The sequence below is a fragment of the Alosa sapidissima genome, chromosome 22, assembly GCF_018492685.1.
Source record: "Alosa sapidissima isolate fAloSap1 chromosome 22, fAloSap1.pri, whole genome shotgun sequence".
Classification (NCBI taxonomy): domain Eukaryota; kingdom Metazoa; phylum Chordata; class Actinopteri; order Clupeiformes; family Clupeidae; genus Alosa; species Alosa sapidissima.
In genome coordinates, this window is record NC_055978.1 from 15,542,034 (window position 1) to 15,562,127 (window position 20,094).

The 20,094-nt window shown below is 40.1% G+C and overlaps 2 protein-coding genes across 2 annotated transcripts in view; both read left to right on the forward strand.

Annotated features, from left to right (window-relative positions):
- LOC121697138 overlaps positions 1-20,094 on the forward strand; it is a 45,209-nt gene that overhangs the window by 18,958 nt on the left and 6,157 nt on the right. Inside the window, exons 3-4 of the mRNA XM_042078466.1 lie at positions 18,243-18,581; positions 18,678-18,800. Of these exons, the coding sequence (XP_041934400.1) occupies positions 18,243-18,581; positions 18,678-18,800 (462 nt within the window). The remainder of the gene's footprint in view (positions 1-18,242; positions 18,582-18,677; positions 18,801-20,094) is intronic.
- LOC121697139 (V-set and immunoglobulin domain-containing protein 1-like) lies at positions 2,094-4,524 on the forward strand. Its single transcript, XM_042078469.1, has 5 exons — positions 2,094-2,282; positions 3,603-3,935; positions 4,027-4,137; positions 4,284-4,343; positions 4,464-4,524. Exons 1-4 carry the CDS (start codon positions 2,234-2,236, stop codon positions 4,316-4,318), a joined length of 528 nt encoding a protein of 175 aa, XP_041934403.1. The 5' UTR covers positions 2,094-2,233; the 3' UTR covers positions 4,319-4,343; positions 4,464-4,524.

Sequence of the window (20,094 nt, forward strand, 5' to 3'; positions counted from 1 at the left end):
ACTGGAAACTACTTATTTATTGAACTAAATGTATTGACAAATCTAATAAAGTACATATATTTCACTAACTATTTCCCTTCCAGCAGTTGATTTCTGTTTCAAAAATGTCAAGAAAAGTTTGCATGAACTTGAATTGGGTCTCTGCTCTCTCTGTCCATTTAAGAACTTGTGTCTAAGGTGTCATAATTGAATAGGGTAGGCCTATTTCCCAGTCTCCCTCTGCGTGGCGTAGTCGGGTTCCTTTGCGTGACTTCGGGTTCCTTTGCGTGACTTCGGGCTCCTATGGGCCCCAGTCACACTTGTAATCCGGCAGAAAGAAAAAACAATATTCTAGCCTCTGTACCTCTGTGTCAGTACATCACACATTTAATCTGACTGTTTCCTACGAAAACAACAGGATCTCAGCTTTCTATAGAGTAATACAAATATTTGATGGTAAGCCCCACAAGAGGTGGGAACAATGCCCTCTGAAGCAGGCGCTGTGCAATTTCAGGCAAAACCTGGAAATTGGTATTGAGAATTAAGCTGTTAAATACCCAGCCACACACCTCTACAGGTGTGCACAATAACTAATTGAAACCGCCAGGTCTGCACTGCCCGTGCACTGACTACACAGAACTTGATGGGGCACCGGGGGTTGCAAGTGCATTGAGCTAAGCTAGGCTAACAGAGTCAGACTGGGTGTTTGCACGCACAGAATGGCATCAAAGTTTGCAGAGGGGAAACAAAAAGTGGTAAGCACCACATAGCTGAGAACATTTTTCACACAGAAGTGTGAAAGTTTCCTGCCCGTTACCCAACCACCACATCTCACATTTATGGTGCAGTGGTGGACAAGAGCTGCCAATCACGAGAACCAGATACACATTGCATCCTGAGAACAAACTAAATGTGACACTATAACAGTATAACAGATACCCGTTGTTCTCATAAACAGTCATGAATATAAAGTAGCTCAATTATTACCAATCCTATAAGAAACTCAAAGAAATGACAGTTCGGAAAGGTCTTCCTTTGTTATTTAATACACAACATGAGAAAAAAAAAAAAAAAAAATATATATATATATATATATATATATATATTACTGTATGCAGTCAGTGTCACCAGTCCCTGGTCCCATCCTAATGGCTATTTCACGCAGAGTGGACTTTGGCACAGGTTTGGCTAATGCAGTCTCATCTGACTAAACGAATGTACATTCCCACAAAGACACAGCCGGTTTCCCATGAATGGATTAAGCCCAAACCTGGACTAAAAAGAAGATCTTCATTTAAGGGCTCTTCTAAACTAGGACTATATAGGACTTAGTCCATGTATGGGAAGCCTCCCACACAGTGCACAATGCCACAGACAGCAGTTGTGTCTGGGACAGATCTATTCAGTGGATCGGCTACAGACCCGCCAGTTCAGTTCAGGTTGCATGTTGATTAGGCCAAGAGGCGTCACTGACAAAGCCAGTCAGGGACAGACAAGTATGTGTATCTGTGCTGGACCTGGCCCAGGTCCCTGACTCAGTCATTCTGTCTCAAATGAGAGCCGCCTGACTGAGTGTGATCATGTCTGCCCCGAACACAGTAAGTTAGCAGTCAATCCAGACCAGGTCCACAAACTCCTGAATCGCCCCCTAACAGTCAGCCACAGCATACGGATACACATACTTGTCTGTCACCCACAGCCCACACCCACAATATTTATTTTATTTGTGCAGTTTTTAAAATAGTCTAAACTTAAAGGAGTCGTAGGATGCAAATAAGTATTGTATATTGTTCTCTAATGTTAACATAGAAGGTATGCAAATTTGGTCTGTCAAACAAATGCTCAGATGTTAATTCCCATTTATAACCCTAGAATCAGGCTAGAGAATAAAACGGTCCATTTGAGCAGATACTTAGCGCACCCTTGTGGTTTTCTTGTCACATATCTCTCTCTCTCTCTCTGTCACACACACACACACACACACACACACAGAGTTGTGAAGACTAATATTTCAACTCTCCACAGCAAGGAAAAATGAGTAATATGGCAAGAGTCAGGCAGTAGAAGCTTGGGATGTTACTGTACTGTATAATACAGTGACTTTGTGTGTTTATTTATGTTTCTTTTTTGCTTTGTGTAGAGATGTTTCTCTTTCTATGTGAGACGTGAACGTGTGTCCATTTGTGAAGAGGAAGTAAATATGCCTCATCAGTGATGTTTGTACGAGTCTTTTGTGTCAAAACCTCCTCTGAAGATGAAGCTCTGCCTCTGTCTGCTTTACACAGTTCTGCAGGTCACTGTTGGTGAGTTCTAATATTTCATATGCGTGTGTTTGTGTGTGTGTGTGTGTGTGTGTGTGATGGAAAGTGTTTTTAAATATTTAGATCATACACATGTAGCCTGTATTGTGTATGTTACATGATCAATCGTGTGGGTCATAATTGCTGTAATAATGATTACACTGTCTACGTCATAGGTATGCACTGTACTGATCAATGATCTGTAACAAATGCCTGGTACAGCGCAACCTACAGCGTCTGGAATAGACGCCTAATAGGCTAGATTATGCTACAGTGTATCTAGTGTTTCACACGTCATTAATTAATCAATAAATAAATTTTAAAAAAAATGAAGACATTTCAACGCAGTAACGCAACAGTATTGTAACTAGTTACTTTCCATAGGGAGTAATGAAGTAATGTAGGCCCCTAAGGGGTTAGACTATATTTTTTCAAGTATGCCATCATATTCTCCACTCTCTCGAGGTGGCTTGGATGATGTGTAAGCCTAGATGATTGCATCGTCTGCATAAAGTTGACAGCCTGCTTCTGGACAACTTATTGGCACGCCATTTATAGATAAACTAAAGATTGTAGTATACATTATCAGAATAAAGATCAAACACAATTTTGTCACTATAAATGTCATCAAAAATATTTTAATCCTGAAATGTTCTTAAAATATTGTACTTTCCACTGAGACGAGATGTTCACCATGACATTTTATGCTTTTTGTTTTGTTTTGGGGCATGCACAGTATGTTTGTTGTCCTGTGTGTAAATAGCAAATCATTTTGCCCAGGAATATCTGTTGCATGAGCACTATCAAATCACTAATTTTGTGTTCCATAATATAAGGTGTGTTTGTGTACTATGTTGTTTCTGCAGGTTGTATAATATCTGAACCAAAATCTGAGATCATCACCAGATCTCCAGGAGAGTCTGTTCTACTGCTCTGCTCCTGCACTGACCTGCAGACTAAACCTGATGAGATTCAGTGGCGTGGTCCTGGTGAAGACAAGAAAAAGCTTTATAAGTTGACTGGAGATCTGAACCCAGAAGAAATGAAGCGTTACAGTGGTAGAGTCCAGACATTCAGTGACAGTTCTCCAGGAAATGCATCCCTGCTTCTGTCTGACCTGACTGAAGAGGACCAGGGAGACTACATGTGTGAGATTGAAAGCAATGGAAGTGAAAGATTCAAAAGGATCACACTCAACGTTAAAAGTAACCAGTTTAATTTCTATGTAGATTTTTGCCTAATTGTCATGTCATATTATATTATGATATAAAGTGTCACAGTCTGAGGTTTTCTGATGAGCAGGAGCAGAAGATGCTGGAGAGGGTTGTATAATATCTGAACCTGAAGATGAGATCATCACCAGATCCCCAGGAGAGTCTGTTCTCCTGTCCTGCTCCTGTACTGACCTGCAGATCAAACCTGATGAGATTCAGTGGAGCGTTGTCACCAGTGACGAGACAGAGTATCGTGAGTTGACTGGAGATCTGAACCCAGAAGAAATGAAGCGTTTCAGTGGTAGAGTCCAGACATTCAGTGACAGTTCTCCAGGAAACGCATCCCTGCTTCTGTCTAACCTGACTGAAGAGGACCACGGAGAATACATGTGTGAGATTGAAAGTGGAACCAGAACAATCACACTCATCGTATCATACTCAGGTAAAACATAGTACAGTATGTGTCCATAACATTTTAAGATTGCATGATTCCTCTTACCATTTCTGAAGTTTACTGGTTGTCCTCACCGTAGAACATTCCAACACCACAGAACTTTTCAGGATGCATTTATTCATCCGCTTGGCTCTTTCTGCGCTTTTTGTGATGGTGGGAGCAACTGCAGTCATCTGCTCTTCATGCAGAGGTAAACAAACATAAGACACATACACACACACACATACACATACACACACACACACACAAACAAGAGATTGTGGGTTATCAAACTCATGATTTTGATGTTGCTACGCGATGATAATCAACTTTATAAACGTTGTACTGTATCTACAGCAAAGAAAAACGGGCAGAAAGCAAGAGGGTACTAAACAGTATAATCAAAGATGACATGAGGTCAGTTATGATGTGGTTTTCCATACATTGCATTTCTGTCTACCATATTCAGTTTTATAATTAGAGAAGCTATTTATTCATTTAGAGACATTGTTAATTTATTTATTATTGTCTCCATAGTGTGTGATGAACTCTGTTGGAGTGGACAGTAACCCTGCTTGACCAATAGGCTACAGACCTGGACACTTCAAACATATTTTAAATATTCTGAATATTTAAGCTTCTAGCTGAACTTCATGCTCACAATGCCATCCAGCAAGAGCTGATTACTCTATGCTTAGTGTATTTAGTTATGTACAAATGCTTTATGCAAACAACTTCTATTATTATGGATAAACATGCATTTCAACTATGATTCAACTATTTAAGTAAGATTTTTCTACTAAAATGGTAAATGGACATTTCTTCTCATCAGAGTAGAAATGACACAGACACAGATTCTCCACTAGCCACGCCCACTAATCACTCCCCTGAGTTTCTTGCCTGATTGACCTGCACCTGTGTCCAATCAGACTCTCTCCTGATTTAAACCCCGTCTCCTCTTGTCTGTCTGCTCCAATACCTCCATGGTCTGCTCTCATCTCGGATGGCAAAGGACACCTGAGTGTGTCTTCTCCTCAGCCGGACTCCTCTACCCAGAAGATGAATTCCTCTCCTATTTCACCCCCACACCTGCTCCTGGCATCTTCCTGGTCTCTTCCTGTGTGTGTGTGTCAACCCCTCTGGATCCTGTTTAGTTATGTTTTCAGATATTTTGTGCGTTGGACTCTTTAGTTACTTGTGAGAGAAAGTGGAATAGAACATTATGTCCAATATTCCAATATGTGGTTTAATGTTCTGCATTTCTCATTCAGTGTAGTCCACGTGAGATGGGATGACCAACGCCATCTCCCGTCAGCCTGGAAGGATACTTAAACCCTAACTATTTCCTTGTCTAGTTAGAGCAGCTGATGGATCTTTAGGTGATGCCATGCTGTCTCTCCTTTCATGCGCATCATTGTAAATAAACTCTGTTCCTGATTTTTCATACTATTGGTCTGACTGGGTCTCTATTAAATCTATGGTATCAAAATTACCATTAAAACCTTGGATTTGTTGTGTGTTCCGGGTGTAAAACCCGCTAGGACTTATTACTCCTTCGTTAGCTCCTTTGAAATAAATCCTGACATGTTTTAGAATTTACTTCCCTGTCCGGAGTCTGTGTGCCCTGACAAGAGTCATCTGATGTTTTTTTTTTGTTTTTTTATCACAGCCAAAGAGATGACTCATAAAAGTAAAGCTTAAGGCTGCAGAAAGAGATGGAGAGAAAATAGTCATGCTCCATACCTGCAACATTACATACTGTAGTGCAATACTGGGCAATGACAGAGATGCTAATCTAAGTATTATAAGTCAGTGTAGCATCAAAATGAGGTTGAAGCTGTTATTTTAGGGTAAAAGAACTACATTGTGTTGCTTTAACACATCTGGTGTATTAGTGTGACAGCTAAAACAGACAGGTTTCAACAGATAACTCAAAAGCGACTTGATGTACTAAAGTAAAACAAAGTCGATATTGTTCTGTTTAAGACTAGTAATGATCATGATGATGATCAAGTCATAATGATCATTATTAATTGCCATGCTGAGTTGCTAGTGAGCTGAAAATAGCCAAAATACTTCAAAATAAGAGATTATGTGACTGTCACACTGGAGTTTTGGGTCTAGGCTACCAGTAAGCAGGGGTTGTGAGTGTGTGCAGTGGTGTGCATGTACACCCAGCTTTTTAATATCTGCATCTTTTAAGTTTTAAAATAATCCCTTCAAAAATGTTTGAATATGTCCAATTTAAGATAATTGTATCGTTTTTTAAGGATATATCTCATGTCCCCTCATACTCTCAATATGTACACCCATAATGTTGTCTTGCACAACAAACCTGTGTGTGTGTTATGTGTGTGTGTGTGTGTGTGAGAGAGAGAGAGAGAGAGTGTGTGTGTGTGTGTGTGTGTGCACACATCTGATGTGTTTGTCTGTGATTCTCTGAGTTCTGGACATGAGTTGTGTGTTTATCCGAGAAAGACAGGAAGAGAAAGAAGAACGTACTCCTAGCTCAAAGCTAATATGAGAAACAGCCATGGCAGCCATGGTTTCAATACACAATCTATCGACATATAAATAAGCCAAAAGACAAGTGGACTTGTGGATTGGAATAGCTGTCATCTTTTTGTAGATTAAGAAAAAAAGAAACAGTTACTCTCCATACAGATGATGCAACTGAAGATATGAACACTGAGGTGGAAGGAGGAAGTTCATTTCAAACAGCTACATTTCAACCAAAGCGATGTAGAGAGAACAGCAGCTGAAAGCAGCAGTATATCATACTCAGTTTTCGCCTCAGAGAAAAGTATTGAGTTTTTAGTGATGGCTTTCTGCCATCAGAGGAATACATGCAAAAGTGAACAACCAATCAACAGTGAATTAGACACAGAAGTGTGTCCATTTGTGAAGAGGAAGTAGCAAACATGTCAGTGATATAGTCAGTGATGTTTGTGTGATTGTGTCTTTTGTGTCAAAACCTCCTCTGAAGATGAAGCTCTGCCTCTGTGTGCTTTACACAGCTCTGCAAGTCACTGTTGGTGAGTTCTAATATGTCATACTAAGAGTGTGCATGTGTGTGTGTGTGTGTGTGTGTAATAGATGGAAAGTATGTCTTAATAGATTTGGATCATACACATGTAGCCTATATAGTGTGTGTTACATGATCTTCCATCGAGTGGGTTATGATCCTCTTCATAAAAGGCCTCAATGTTTTGCTCGTGTTTGTATGTAAACTCCCAACAAAAGTTATTTATCGATGAGTAAAACTGTGTTTGTTTGTATCCACAAGTATCCACACTAATCATTTTTTTCAAAATCAATATGCAGTGAAACGTCAGCTTTACTCATAAATAATAATAATAATAATAACAGTTTTTTTTTCAAGCGCTTACCCATACAGATACTTTTTCTAACCTCTTAACACAGACTCACACTTACAAAACACAATTGGCCAAATTGATAATTTTCTTCTCAAAAACACATTTTGTTAAATATATACTAACACATCTTTCTCTACACACACTAACTTTACCAAAACACTGGAAATCTGACTCAAACTGAAATTATTCTGTCAAAGAATAGCACTTGTTTTCACTTCACAAGGATAAAACCGCTTGGTAGCAGAAGCAGAGCAGAAACAGAGGTTTTTATACTGTATCTAAAGTTTGGAATATTGTTTTTGCTATTGTGGGATGTTGTGTGTTAACATTCGTAAATACTGCAAATAAAACAATCCATAATTTTGTTGGGAGGTATAGCTTGTTTGTTAAGAAAATGTAAGCATTGTGGAAATGTGTTCACTGACTGCATATTGTGTGAAAACGACATTAAATGTGTGAATGGTATGGCCACAAAAGACCGATGTTGTGCTAATTGTGTTTAGAGTTTTGAAAATGTGACAACTGGTTAGACTAACGCTTGTTAACGACTGAAAAAAAAACTGTAATACATTTTATTTGTTACATAGCGCCTTTAAAGCACCCAAAGTCGCTTTACAGAGTAAACACAGTAAAAAATAATAATAATAATAATAATAATCAGCACACGCTAGACATTTACACATAAGACAAAAGATGCTGGACATTATTGTCTTGTAAGCGGAACCAAAGTTTCACAGGCACCGTTGTGGTACAACAAAGGACCTACAACCTCATCCTTTCATTGGAGAGTCGCCTCGCGTTCAACGGATTAATTTGCATAAAGCTGGGCATCGGCCAGCTTTTTGAGGCGCGACATTATTTCAAATGCAGCGCTGCCTTCCCGGAATGCTTTGCGGGCGCGTTAAAGTCGCTTGACGTCACCCATAGGACTAGAGTGGAATGCGACACGACAAAATGAAGTGAAGTACAAGTGGATCTGTACCGTAACGGTTGACATACAAGACAGACAACAAACAAACAATTAACAAATAATAAAATAAATAAATAAGAAAGGAAGAAAAAACAAGTCTGTGCTAACTTTGTCCAAATCAGTCCAATGGCAATGATAGTGCATAGTGTCTTCAAGCCGTTTTACGTTAACTTTTGGCCTTGTAGGCTGCAGTCTGGAGATCACTGGAAGCAGTCTAAAATCGGGGGCGATCTTGCAGATCAGCAACTCGGTGGACTGTTGACAACGACAGTTTGTTGCTCCATGAGAATGCAGAGTTCTTCAACGTCGTAACATTAACGTTAATCTGCTCAATCCAGACTCCAGGCATTTGGCACGGCAGCTCGCAGGTTAGCAACAGCTCGGCGGCTACAGCAGATCTTTTGCAGAGTAGCCTAGCCTTGGTCCAGCTGTCCCAAGAAATCCCCTCGACCAAGTGCAGCACCGCTCACGGATAGATGGAAGGATAGAGGCCCAGCTAGCCATATCAAGCTCCAAATGGACTAACGACATCAGCCGACTTGGAAGCAGTAAAAGAGCTAAGAATAACACGAAAACTTTTGAAAATAACGTAAATGAAGAGAAACAACATTTAACTAGACAAATCAATAACAAAAATGACATGACATTAAATAAAATTACGAACATTACATAAAATCAAACAAAAACATGATGCCAGACGGAGCGGCGTGTCTCGCCAGCGTCCCCGTAACTGAACATAGCAGTATATTTATGAATGCACAAAAACAGACCTGTCTGCAAATAGTACAGGACATTACAAACCTTCAACATTTATTCATGTTTATTTAATTTTGTTTTTGTTTATTCAGCAAGACGTGGAACTCACAGAGTAGTCAGGGGTGTTCACTGATATGCTTACACAAAAATCGCTGCAAAAGATTCTTTCCAACAGGTTTTATCGTAGTTTTTGTCCAACTCCATTGACTTGTATTGGATGTGCTGTGAGGTAAGGGTATTACTCCGCTGCCGGAAACGGATATGGGGTTCTTTGTATTCTTTCTGTAGTCTTATGCAGTCGCGGTATCGTAGGCTACTACACTATCCAAATTATTGTCACGTCCAACCATGGCTAATGCTAAAATGTCTTGGAACTTGCACGATGTGAATGATAGCCTACGTGAATCATTACGTTTTCATCATGAAAGTTCCACAGCCAAATTAGCCAAATTATTCATGTAGCCAAATTATTCATGTAGGCTAGATTTAGTGTTAGGCTTATGATGTGAACATGACAGGTTATGGACAACAAATAAGTTCATTTTCCGCCTGTTACAAACGTTACATTACAAAATGTCAACCTTACCCCAAGTTCTTCCAACTCTGTTGTCCCAGGAGGTAATGTGGGAACCGCTGTATTTCTCAGGCGAAAGAGCTTTTTGGGCGATTTCTTTCGACCTCCAGCGAAGTTCAGTAAAATGCAGACCGCAGAGACACGGTGATCAGCTTTCTGCAGATTTTCAACAGGTGTGCTCACATCCAACCCCAGAAATTCCAGCCACAACTTTAGCCTTTCTGGATCGTTGAAAGGAAGTCTGTGACAACTTTTTTTGCTACGAATTTTCCCACAATTCGGAACTGCACAAAATCGCCTCATTTTTAGCTGTCTGTTGCAAAATACTTCAACAGCGATCTTCTGCTTCTTCTGTGTAGTCAATGAAATGCCAGTGGTTTTCTTGTAATTGGCAAGACGGTGTAAGGTGCATTATCGCCACCAACTGGGCTGAAGTGTCTATTATCCAAGCTCTCAACGGAAGAATGTACGGGTGTGAGGCGTTTGGAAAAATAGCTCCACAGTTTTACAACGCATGGTAAACACCTGTTGGAAAGCATCTTTTGCAGCGATTTTTGTGTGAGCATATCAGCGAACACCCCTGACCACTCGGTGAGTTTCACGTCTTTGTAAACGAAAGTTTAATGCGTTTTAGGAAGGATTGTTCCAGTGCACCAATGCAGCGTTTTGGAGGAGGGGGGGCGCTACCACAGAAACCGAAAATTCTCAGGACAGCAGCATGTGTCCACATTTCAATCTTAAACGTTCTATTTAATCATAAACTATCTGAAAACAGGGCTTTAAGTGTAAAATACCGAACTTGTCCTTTAAGGCTCGCTCTTTCATGACAGTCAAGACTGATTATGTCTCTTTCTTGCCTACAACGGCATGCAGACAGGCCTACATATGAGCTACCAACCAGTAGGCTAGCAATGCGAAGATGTGACATTGGGTGACGAGAAGATGACTGAGTTGTTATACAATAGGATAAATTTAACTTCTTGCCCGATATGCACATATGCATGGTGTTTTTTTTAATGTCTTTTCCACTTGTAGGGCTTATAATTAAATGGCTAGCATAAAACCACAAAACTGAGCTGAAGTTTGAGACATGACCAAGGCCGTAGCCAGGATTCAAATACCGAGATCAGGGGTGTTGATAGAAATGTTGCCCCCCACGAAATGCTATGGGGGTCCATGATGACTTATGGTGAATATTGCGGAAACGAATTGATAAATTGACATAAATATAATTTCGGAGTGTCTATTTACACCCCTGGTATGAATAGCTTTGGCCACACAGCTGAGCTATTCACACCCTGTGACATAACAACAAAAAGACTTTGCTCATGTACACAAAAAACATGGCGGACATTCGTTTTTTCGTCAGCAGAAAGTGAAGAATTCTGAAAGGTTTCGGCAATAATATCTGTTCAGATTAAGTTTTAGATTGAAAAGTTGGGTTTTATTTTGATAATCTTGGTTCAGTGAACACATACGCGCAATTTGAACAAGAAATCGTTTCTCAAACGGAAGTTTTGATTGCAACAATTAGCTAGTTCATGCACCAGGGTGTAAATTGCATACAGTACTATAGACCCCTTCGCAACGGTGGTGAAAACATAAACATTCGGGTGGGCGTGACGTCACTGGAGGCAGAAACAATCGTTTGGATAGTGAGGCGGCTATTTGAATAGTACTAGTGAGGCGGCTAAAATCAGACAGTAATCTAACATCTTTGCTAAAATGTGTAACGATATAACACAATACGTACATACACTCAGTGTACGTGATCGGGAGGATTATTTGAAAAAATTAAGGCTACATTATCAGATGGGACCATCCTGACAGACCCAATACCGTCAGTGATTGGAAAGACAGGTTTGCCATCAGTTGAATGGCCGGACATTATTGAAAAACCGAGTGTCTACAGTAAGGAGAAGCTGAGGGTGTATAAATCATTAAACTACGTTCTCCCTGGAAACTGTAGCCTAGGCCTACTTATTTCAAATTTAACCGATGACTTTTTCGGTTCTGGCACCCGACAGCACAGCAAGATGAGACCATGATAACCTTTAGCCTCCCGAATATGACTGTTCGTTTAGCTTCCCAGCTGAGGTGATGGTTTGTTTTGCCTCCAGTGAACGTAATGACGTAGGCTCAGAAGGTACCTATATACACCACGGTACGAATAGCATCCACTTCTAACTATACATTGATGCAAACAGCATACCTTATTCAGAGTGTCTATTAGCTGAGCTATTCACACCATGTTACATAACAACAAAAAAACATGTTACTTGTTTTTTTATTATTATTATTACATTGTGTGATCAATATGCCAGACTAAATGCACAGGGGTGCAAATAGCATACTTATGGGGTGCAAATAGCATACATATTTGTACCAGACGGGGTATTAATAGAACACATTGCTGTGTGCACCGGGGTACGAATAGCATACACTGATATTTGTACCAGACGGGGTACTAATAGGACACATTGCTGTGTGCACCGGGGTACGAGAATTCACTTCTAATTGCACCAGGGTACGAATAGCATATACTGCTAATTGTACCAGGGGTACAAATAGCCTTACCCATATAATTTATACATTATAGCATAAATCACACTTAGAAAAACAGCCTATTAGGCATATGGTACATTTATAAAAGAGCAAAGTAGCCTAGATATGCCTATGAAAGACTTAACCATAGAGGGCTGTAATGTAAAGGCTATCATGATCATTTTGCCGTATGGCATAAACTGGACAAATGTTTCTACAACATGTACAATCTACAACTTAAACCAACACACTTTTCCACAATATTCTACTTTTTTAGATGCACCTGTATATTTCAAGAGCCTTTTCTCCAATTGGTTTTGAGGACATTTATACTGATCTCTGCTCCATCTTTAATTAAGAATGCTCTGCTTCTCATCAGAATGTTGCATTTATAAATTGCAGAGTCATAGGCTGCAGAGCTTGTACCTTCTGACACAGTGAGTGTCACATCTTGACTCTCACTCACTTGTGAGGGCCCTTTGCCTATTATTTCCCTCTCTTCTCCTAACTCTTTCTCCTCATTTCCACCATTCTGCCTGATTTCCCTCCTCCTGTCTCCTGTGTAAATAACTGACCAATAATCAATATCATGCTTAGATAATACAGGGCTTAAAATTCATTTTTCAAAATGGGGGGGAATTCCCCCCTTAGGTTATTAATGTAGGGGGGATTTACACAATTTGGGGGGGAGGGGGGGTCGATTCTGATACCAAGTCAAGAATTGCGATTTCAATACTTCGATACTTTTTTTAAAAAAGTGTTTGATTTTGGGGCCCCCACCACCCTGACGTCATCAGTAATATATACTGTAGTGGGATAATTCACAACAGTGGACATCCTAGATTCTGCTTGACTCTCTCCACACACACAAACACACACTGAAAATGATAGCTTATGTGATATGTTTCTATCATATATTTTTGAATTCATATAGAGTGTATTTATTTAATAATGCATTTTTTTAAAGTATAGCATTTTACTAGTAATTACTAGTAGCTAAACATATTTAGTAATTTGAATGCCTCATATTGACGTTTAACCTATAACACTTAGGCATATCTTTAATGTGGTGTGTAGGTCCAATTGAGTGCACATTGCTGATGAGTAGGTGTAATTGAGTGCCTGTCACTTTAAGAAAATACCCCCCTTCAACCTGACGGTTTTAGGCTATAGTCGCTAGTGAATAAAAGTTGTGCACAGTGCGGTATGTGTATGCAAATCATTATGTTTTCTATGTCATTAGATACAATAAATGTTGAAAAAACTAACATGTCGAAGACAATCTTTCTGGGATCAAGTGTTGACGTGACCTGACTGAGCTAGCAGGATAGTTACCAAGGAGCTCTTTCCAGATGTAAAAGTTTGCCATGGTAGCGTAGCCTATTTGCGTAAACGCAAAGTTGTTCTCTCTCTCTCTCTCTCTCTCTCTCTCTCTCTCCGTGTGTGTGTGCGTCTGCATGAGGCTATGTTCAATTCAACTCGGTAGTTGATCAGTCCGGTCAATAGCACCGCATTCACGCCACTTAATGATTAGGCTATATTAACGTCATCAGACAGGCTGTAAAAGTGTATGCGGGAATTTCTCGCATTATGATGGCTAGAGTTGCGGGACTTGAACAAATTATGCGCAATACCCGCAATCCCGCAGTGAAATTTAAGCCCTGTAATATCCATAATATCCACAGATAATATCTACTATTATCTACTATCTAGTATAACGATATGCTACTATTGGTCCAGACTCTGATATCTATAGCCTAACATTACAGTTTTTTTCAGTCGCTAACAAGCGTTTGTCCAACCAGTTGTCACATTTTCAAAACTCTAAATACAATTAGCACAGCATCGGTCTTTTGTGGCCATACCATTCACACATTTCATGTCGTTTGCACACGATATGCAGTCAGTGAACACCTTTCCACAATGCTTACATTTTCTTAACAGACAAGCTATACCTCCCAACAAAATTATGGATTGTTTTTGCAGTATTTACGAATGTTAACACACAACATCCCACAATAGCAAAAACAATATTCCAAACCTTAGATACAGTATAAAAACCTCTGCTTCTGCAATGATATCAGTTCAAAAACAATATATCTCAGCTGATAATAAACAAACAATTCAATAATTTACACACAACTGATTTATGTTGGGTAAATTGGGCAAACCACAGCTGATTCCAGTCTGGCTTAGACTCAGTGGCAGGGGTTATTTTCTTCTATTACACTGACACAGTAAAATGAGGACTTTGAGGAGTAATGTTTTTAGAAAGAGAAACAGAAAAAGACAAACACTGTAATGTCTGGACAAGGAAGAATAAGAGCAAGGGGCCCAGGGAGAAGAGCAGGCCCAGTAAGCGATGCAGTGAGAGGTGCAGGAGCAGTGAGAGGAGCAGGGCCAGGGAAAATAGCAGGCCCAAAGAGAGGGCAAGGTAAAGGTGTAAGAATGCGTGATGGTGGCATTCCATTTGGCTGCAAGAACTGTTGTTAGTGATGAAATTTGTGCCACTATCATTGACCATGTAATCAATGCGATGTTGATGAAAACATGTGGCCTGTAACCCTGAAGATCGCAGAGATTAGATACAGTAATTTTGTCCTTTTTTTAGCTCCCCCTTTTTATCTGGGCTTTTTGCTGTTGTTTTTTTGTTCAGAATGCTTGTGTGTTTCATGGATATTTTGTTCACTGTAAGCATTGCAATACTGCAAAACTGTTTCTGTTCTATCATACTGTAAACAGTATTTCTACTGTAGTAAACAGTAAAAGGAAAGGGAAAAGGCTTTTGAATGTGAACATAACATGTGGACATACAGTTCCCAACCATGACATTTAGTGTAAAAATTGCATGCAAATACCTGTAAAATTCCCAACCATGACATTTAGTTTAAAAATTGCATGCAAATACCTGTAAAATTCCCAACCATGACATTTAGTGTAAAAATTGCATGCAAATACCTGTAAAATTCCCAACCAAGACATTTAGTGTAAAAATTGCATGCAAATACCTGTAAAACTGAAACATAAAAGTCAATGCAGTTTTTGTAATGTCAACAATAGCCAGTATTTTGAAACCTGTTGTACTTTGATTGACTGCATGTACCTTGTGAAGTGAAAACAAGTGCTATTCTTTGACAGAATAATTTAATTTTGAGTCAGATTTCCAGTGTTTTGGTAAAGTTAGTGTGTGCAGAGAAAGATGTGTTAGTAGTATATTTAACAAAATGTGTTTTTGAGAAGAAAATTATCCATTTGGCCAGTTGTGTTTTGTAGGTGTGAGTCTGTGTTAAGAGTTTAGAAAAAGTATCTGAAGTATGGGTAAGCGCTTGTTAGCGATTGGAAAAAACTGTAATATAGCTTAATTTTCAGTGCAGGTTAGCTAGCTGCAACTCCACTGAATTTCAGCATAACATTTTAAGTAGGCCTTGAAGTCAGCCTTTGTTCAGGTCAGACGATTATTTATTTTGGACAATGGATTTGTGGGTATTGAAGTTTATTTAAGCTGCATGAGACACTGTGTTGCGTTCGTTAGTTAGGACAAAGCTCTACAACTACGTGTAGCGTGACTGTGCGTTGGTGCAAGGATAATTGATTGTCTCGTCGGCTATTTTTAGTTAATAAATGAAACGAAATTTGAAGAAAGAAAGGCGACCTCTATGGTAGATACGGCCATAGACATGACTGGTGCGGTTTTGCATTCACATACCATAAAGTTTCGTCTCCCTCTTCAACCTAACTTTCTCCTTGTCTTCCAATGATTGGCGCTAAGTAGTAGCCTGGCGGGCCAGCCTATATCATTGAAATGTATAGTCTGGAATCGACCCATTCACCTTGCTTAACCCAAGGGGCGGGCAGAGAATTGTCTTTCAAACTGCCTAGGCATGCAATAGGCCAGCGCTACGACCAATCAGAACAAAGAGCAGGATGTCCCATCCGTTTGGCCACCAGCGGAGCAAGTTGATATATCAAACTTTTACCATATCCGGTCGGCAAAACGGCAAATACATCCTTCTTCAAAAGGAATGACTTAAGTGCATTGTGTTGCTCAACTTTCAAAGAAAAGCACAAGTCCAACTCCTCCAAAGTTGAAGCCAACGCCGATTCAAACAACCGCTCTTCGTTCGCCATAGCCCCTTCCTTGTTGTTCACCATCGCAGGACTGTCGTCATCCTGTTAAGCCCGCCTTAAGACTCTCTAACAAAATAGAGCACTGTGATTGGATGACGTCCACGGCGTCAGCCAATAGAAATCCCTATGCTTTGTTACTAGACGTACAGGCTGAGCAAATTAATTTGCCGCCGCTAGGGTGCGTCTAGATTTCTAGGCTAGCTAAGTAGCCTATTCAATAGCTTTAATGGCGACCTAGCCAGTGCAATGCATATGACACTACGTGATTTCTGTTCAGCAGTCCGAAATAGCTGTTTCCTAACCAACGCTCATTCAAACGGGAACCTCATTTCATGTTGATGGTGCAGTCATCTCCGACTGTGTGCAGGGGAGCGTTGTCACGCATGAAAACAGACTGGCAGATCCGACTGGGCAGATCAGTCACACACGCAGAGGCGCAAGCGAGGACCATGGAGAAGCCAACAGCAGAAAATAACAGAATATCCAAACGTTTTCAGTAGGCTAGCCTACCATTGTTGCAGAAATCACGTATAAGAAGGTATCCCTTCGATTTCTGTTTATTTTCGCATATTCCAACATAAGGAAGTAGCATGAGACTCCCGTCGTCATGAGGACATTCCTCCCAAATGGCCCTATCACGTCTTTGAACTGACGTCATGAGGGCGTGTTTTAGCTCGTGCAGCTCGTGGAAGGCAACTGCAAGATCTGTCTGCAGGCTAAGACTCCCGCGATATTTTAAGGTCATGTGACATGGTGTCACGGTGGTAAGTCCCTCCCCGGCTGACAGAAGTCGGACAGAATTTCTAACCAGCAAGCATTGCGTCCATCCCAGTATGCATTGTGTTCAACCCAGCATGCATCACATCAAGTCAGATCTGCACAGATCTGCCTCAAGTCGAACACGCCTAATGTCTAATAAGGGGAGAACCGCCACTCTCGGGAAACTTCCGGTTTCTGAACTGGTTGCAGTTCCACTTCTGGTTCCACATGAGGGCGCTCACGAATAAGTGCAGAATGAATGGAGGCCTATGGAGCTGTACCCCTCAAATCCACTTTTCTCGGGATATAATTTTTTACCCAGAAATTCGAATGTTGCAATCGAAAGAGGGGGCAGAGAAAATACAAACCGCTAAGTATTATATTTTTTGAGTCACTTATTTGTTCTAAAAAGCCTTTCAAATGCGTCAATGACGTCATTCATTAGCAGAAAGCTAGTGTGTTGTGGGCAACAACGAATCGAAAGGACGTGACTACTCGTTCATTCAACTTTTGACCTATAATGCATATTGAGCTTGCAGAAACCACAATCAAATATTCAATTTCTCAACAACAACCAGGTGAACGAGACAAATTTAGCCGTCTAGCTCCATTAGACCCCCATTGTTTTTGCACTTATTCGTGATCGCCCCTAGCGGAACTGCAACAGATTGCAGGTATAATGGAGTTAATAGGGAGTGATCCGGCTCTCCGTAAACGGGCTCTGGTGGTGCGCTACCTCGCGCTACCTGGGTTAAATCCTGGCACGCCAGCAAGATATACGTCATTTTGACGTCACGTTGTCGCGCTACCAGTCGGGTGCGTCGAGTATGTAGAAGCCCTTAGGTGGCTTGCTCAAGGGCACTTCAGCCGTGGATGTGGGCATGGGAGAGCAGTGCTCAACCACTTCCACCACCCACATTTTTCCTACTGGGTCGGGGATCGAACCAGCAACCCGTCTGTTACAAGCCTGAAACCTTAACCAGTAGGCCACGGCTGGCCTGTATACAAAGTTCACAAGGACAATTAATGCCTAGGCAACTTGAACACACAGCAAATCGACACAGGTTAACATTAAGCATTACTACTTTGGTTAAGAGTCACTTTCTAACCGTTTTAAGCACATTACATACAAATTTATATTCACGACAGATATTCGCTTATAACGTCAAAATATAAGGTGTCATTGTCTGATATTTTCTGATGAGCAGGAGAAGGAGCTGGAGAAGGCTGTATATTATCTGAACCTAAAGATGAAAACATCACCAGATCCCCAGGAGAGTCTGTTCTCCTGTCCTGCTCCTGTACTGACCTGCAGATCAAACTGGAAGAGATTAAGTGGGAATTTATTAACAAGAAATATTTTTATATGTTGACTGGAGATCTGAACCAAGAAGAAATGAAGCGTTACAGTGGTAGAGTCCAGACATTCAGTGACAGTTCTCCAGGAAATGCATCTCTGCTTCTATCTAGCCTGACTGAAGAGGACCAGGGAGATTACATGTGTGTGATTGAAAGCAATGAAAGAACAATCACACTCATTGTTAAAGGTAAGCAGTTTCATTTTTGTTCATTACATGTTGATTTTTGCCTAATTATCTTAATATATAATATAAAGGTGTCGCTGTCTGGGGTTTTCTCATGAGCAGGAGAAAGTGAGGGGGCAGGGGCAGAATCATGGGCCAGATCCTGCAGCATTGTGTTGATTATCATCATCCTGCTGGTGGGCATACTGGGAACAGCTGCAGTCACCTGCTGGAGATACAGAAGTAAACACATAAACATTCACACAGGGGACCTATTCCAAGAATGTAGATTACTGATAAGCTCAGCTACATTAAAGGTAGGATGAGTGATGCTCAGTGATTTCTAACAGACAACTATTAGTAACATTCAGCAAATATCTCCTCATGATCTGCTAGTTCTACTAGTTCTAATAGAAGACTATTAAAAAATGGTTTTCTTACACAGCCCTAGCTCCGTCAATTGAAAACAAAGTGGGGGCAGCCTGTCTTCTAAACAATAACAAAACACATTGTGGAGTTTTTCAAGGAGCACTGAGAGGAGGAGTGAGCTACCTGTCTGGTGTATTTAGTTTGGTCTTTGGTTCAAATATTATGCAAGTTCATGTAAAGTTGTCTTGGACAGAAGAGTTTGCTAAGAAACATAAACATAAACAAATGTGACGTCATCCAACATCGCTTACTCTACCTGTGACTCAGAATGGTAGACCTTTAAGTTTTAAGTTAACCTTTGAGTTAATTACTGACCCAGGTTCTTGGAATAGCCCTTTTAACACACACATGATAACACATGATGTATACAGTAATAGTTTATACAATACCCTCTAGAATTATTGGCCCCTCTGCTAAAGTTGACTAAAAACAGGTATAGAAAATAATCTGTTGGTGATTTATTGTAATCTCACAATGAAAACAATGAGGAAATCCAATTTTGAAGGGAAGCAAATTTATTCAGAGAAAAAAAGAATCTCATAAAGAAATATATATATATTAGGGCTGTCAAAATAACTGATTCATTTCGATTAATTAATTTGAGAAAAAATAACTGATTAAAAAAATTAGTGCAGATTAATCGATTCCGTATGACCTTTGACCCCGAGCCGGTCAGTAAAAATTAGACTGTAAAATGAAGGAGAGAGAAGAAAACGTGCTGCCTGGATCGTTGATTGGAACATTTACTTTTAAAAAATGGCCTGATGGTGTTGATAAAAATAAAGTGTTGAAAATAAAGTCCTCTGCAATGTCTGCAGCAAGTAATTTGCATATCACCGGAGTTCATCAACTCTATAGTCGCACATCAATGCAAAGAAATAAGTGTTGACATTGAGGGGAGTGTTAATTTATTTTCATTGTGTCCCTTAGGTTATATCTGTGCCCTGAAATGCCTTGTATGTGAAAAAAAACTTCTTCCCGAAGCACTGTTGAATTTATTTCCTCAGCATATTAGGTCATATCATAGATTCTTATGGCCATTATTTGAACAGTGAAAATAATAATAATAAAAGAGTTTTTGAACTTTAATATCACTAATGCTGATTAT

Coding starts and splice junctions, on each gene's coding strand:
- LOC121697139 (XM_042078469.1), top strand. CDS start 2,234: ATGAAGCTCTGCCTCTGTCTGCTTTACACAGTTCTGCAGGTCACTGTT. Junction 2,283..3,602: donor AGTTCTGCAGGTCACTGTTG/GTGAGTTCTAAT, acceptor ATGCTGGAGAGG/GTTGTATAATATCTGAACCT. Junction 4,138..4,283: donor CATCTGCTCTTCATGCAGAG/GTAAACAAACAT, acceptor CTGTATCTACAG/CAAAGAAAAACGGGCAGAAA.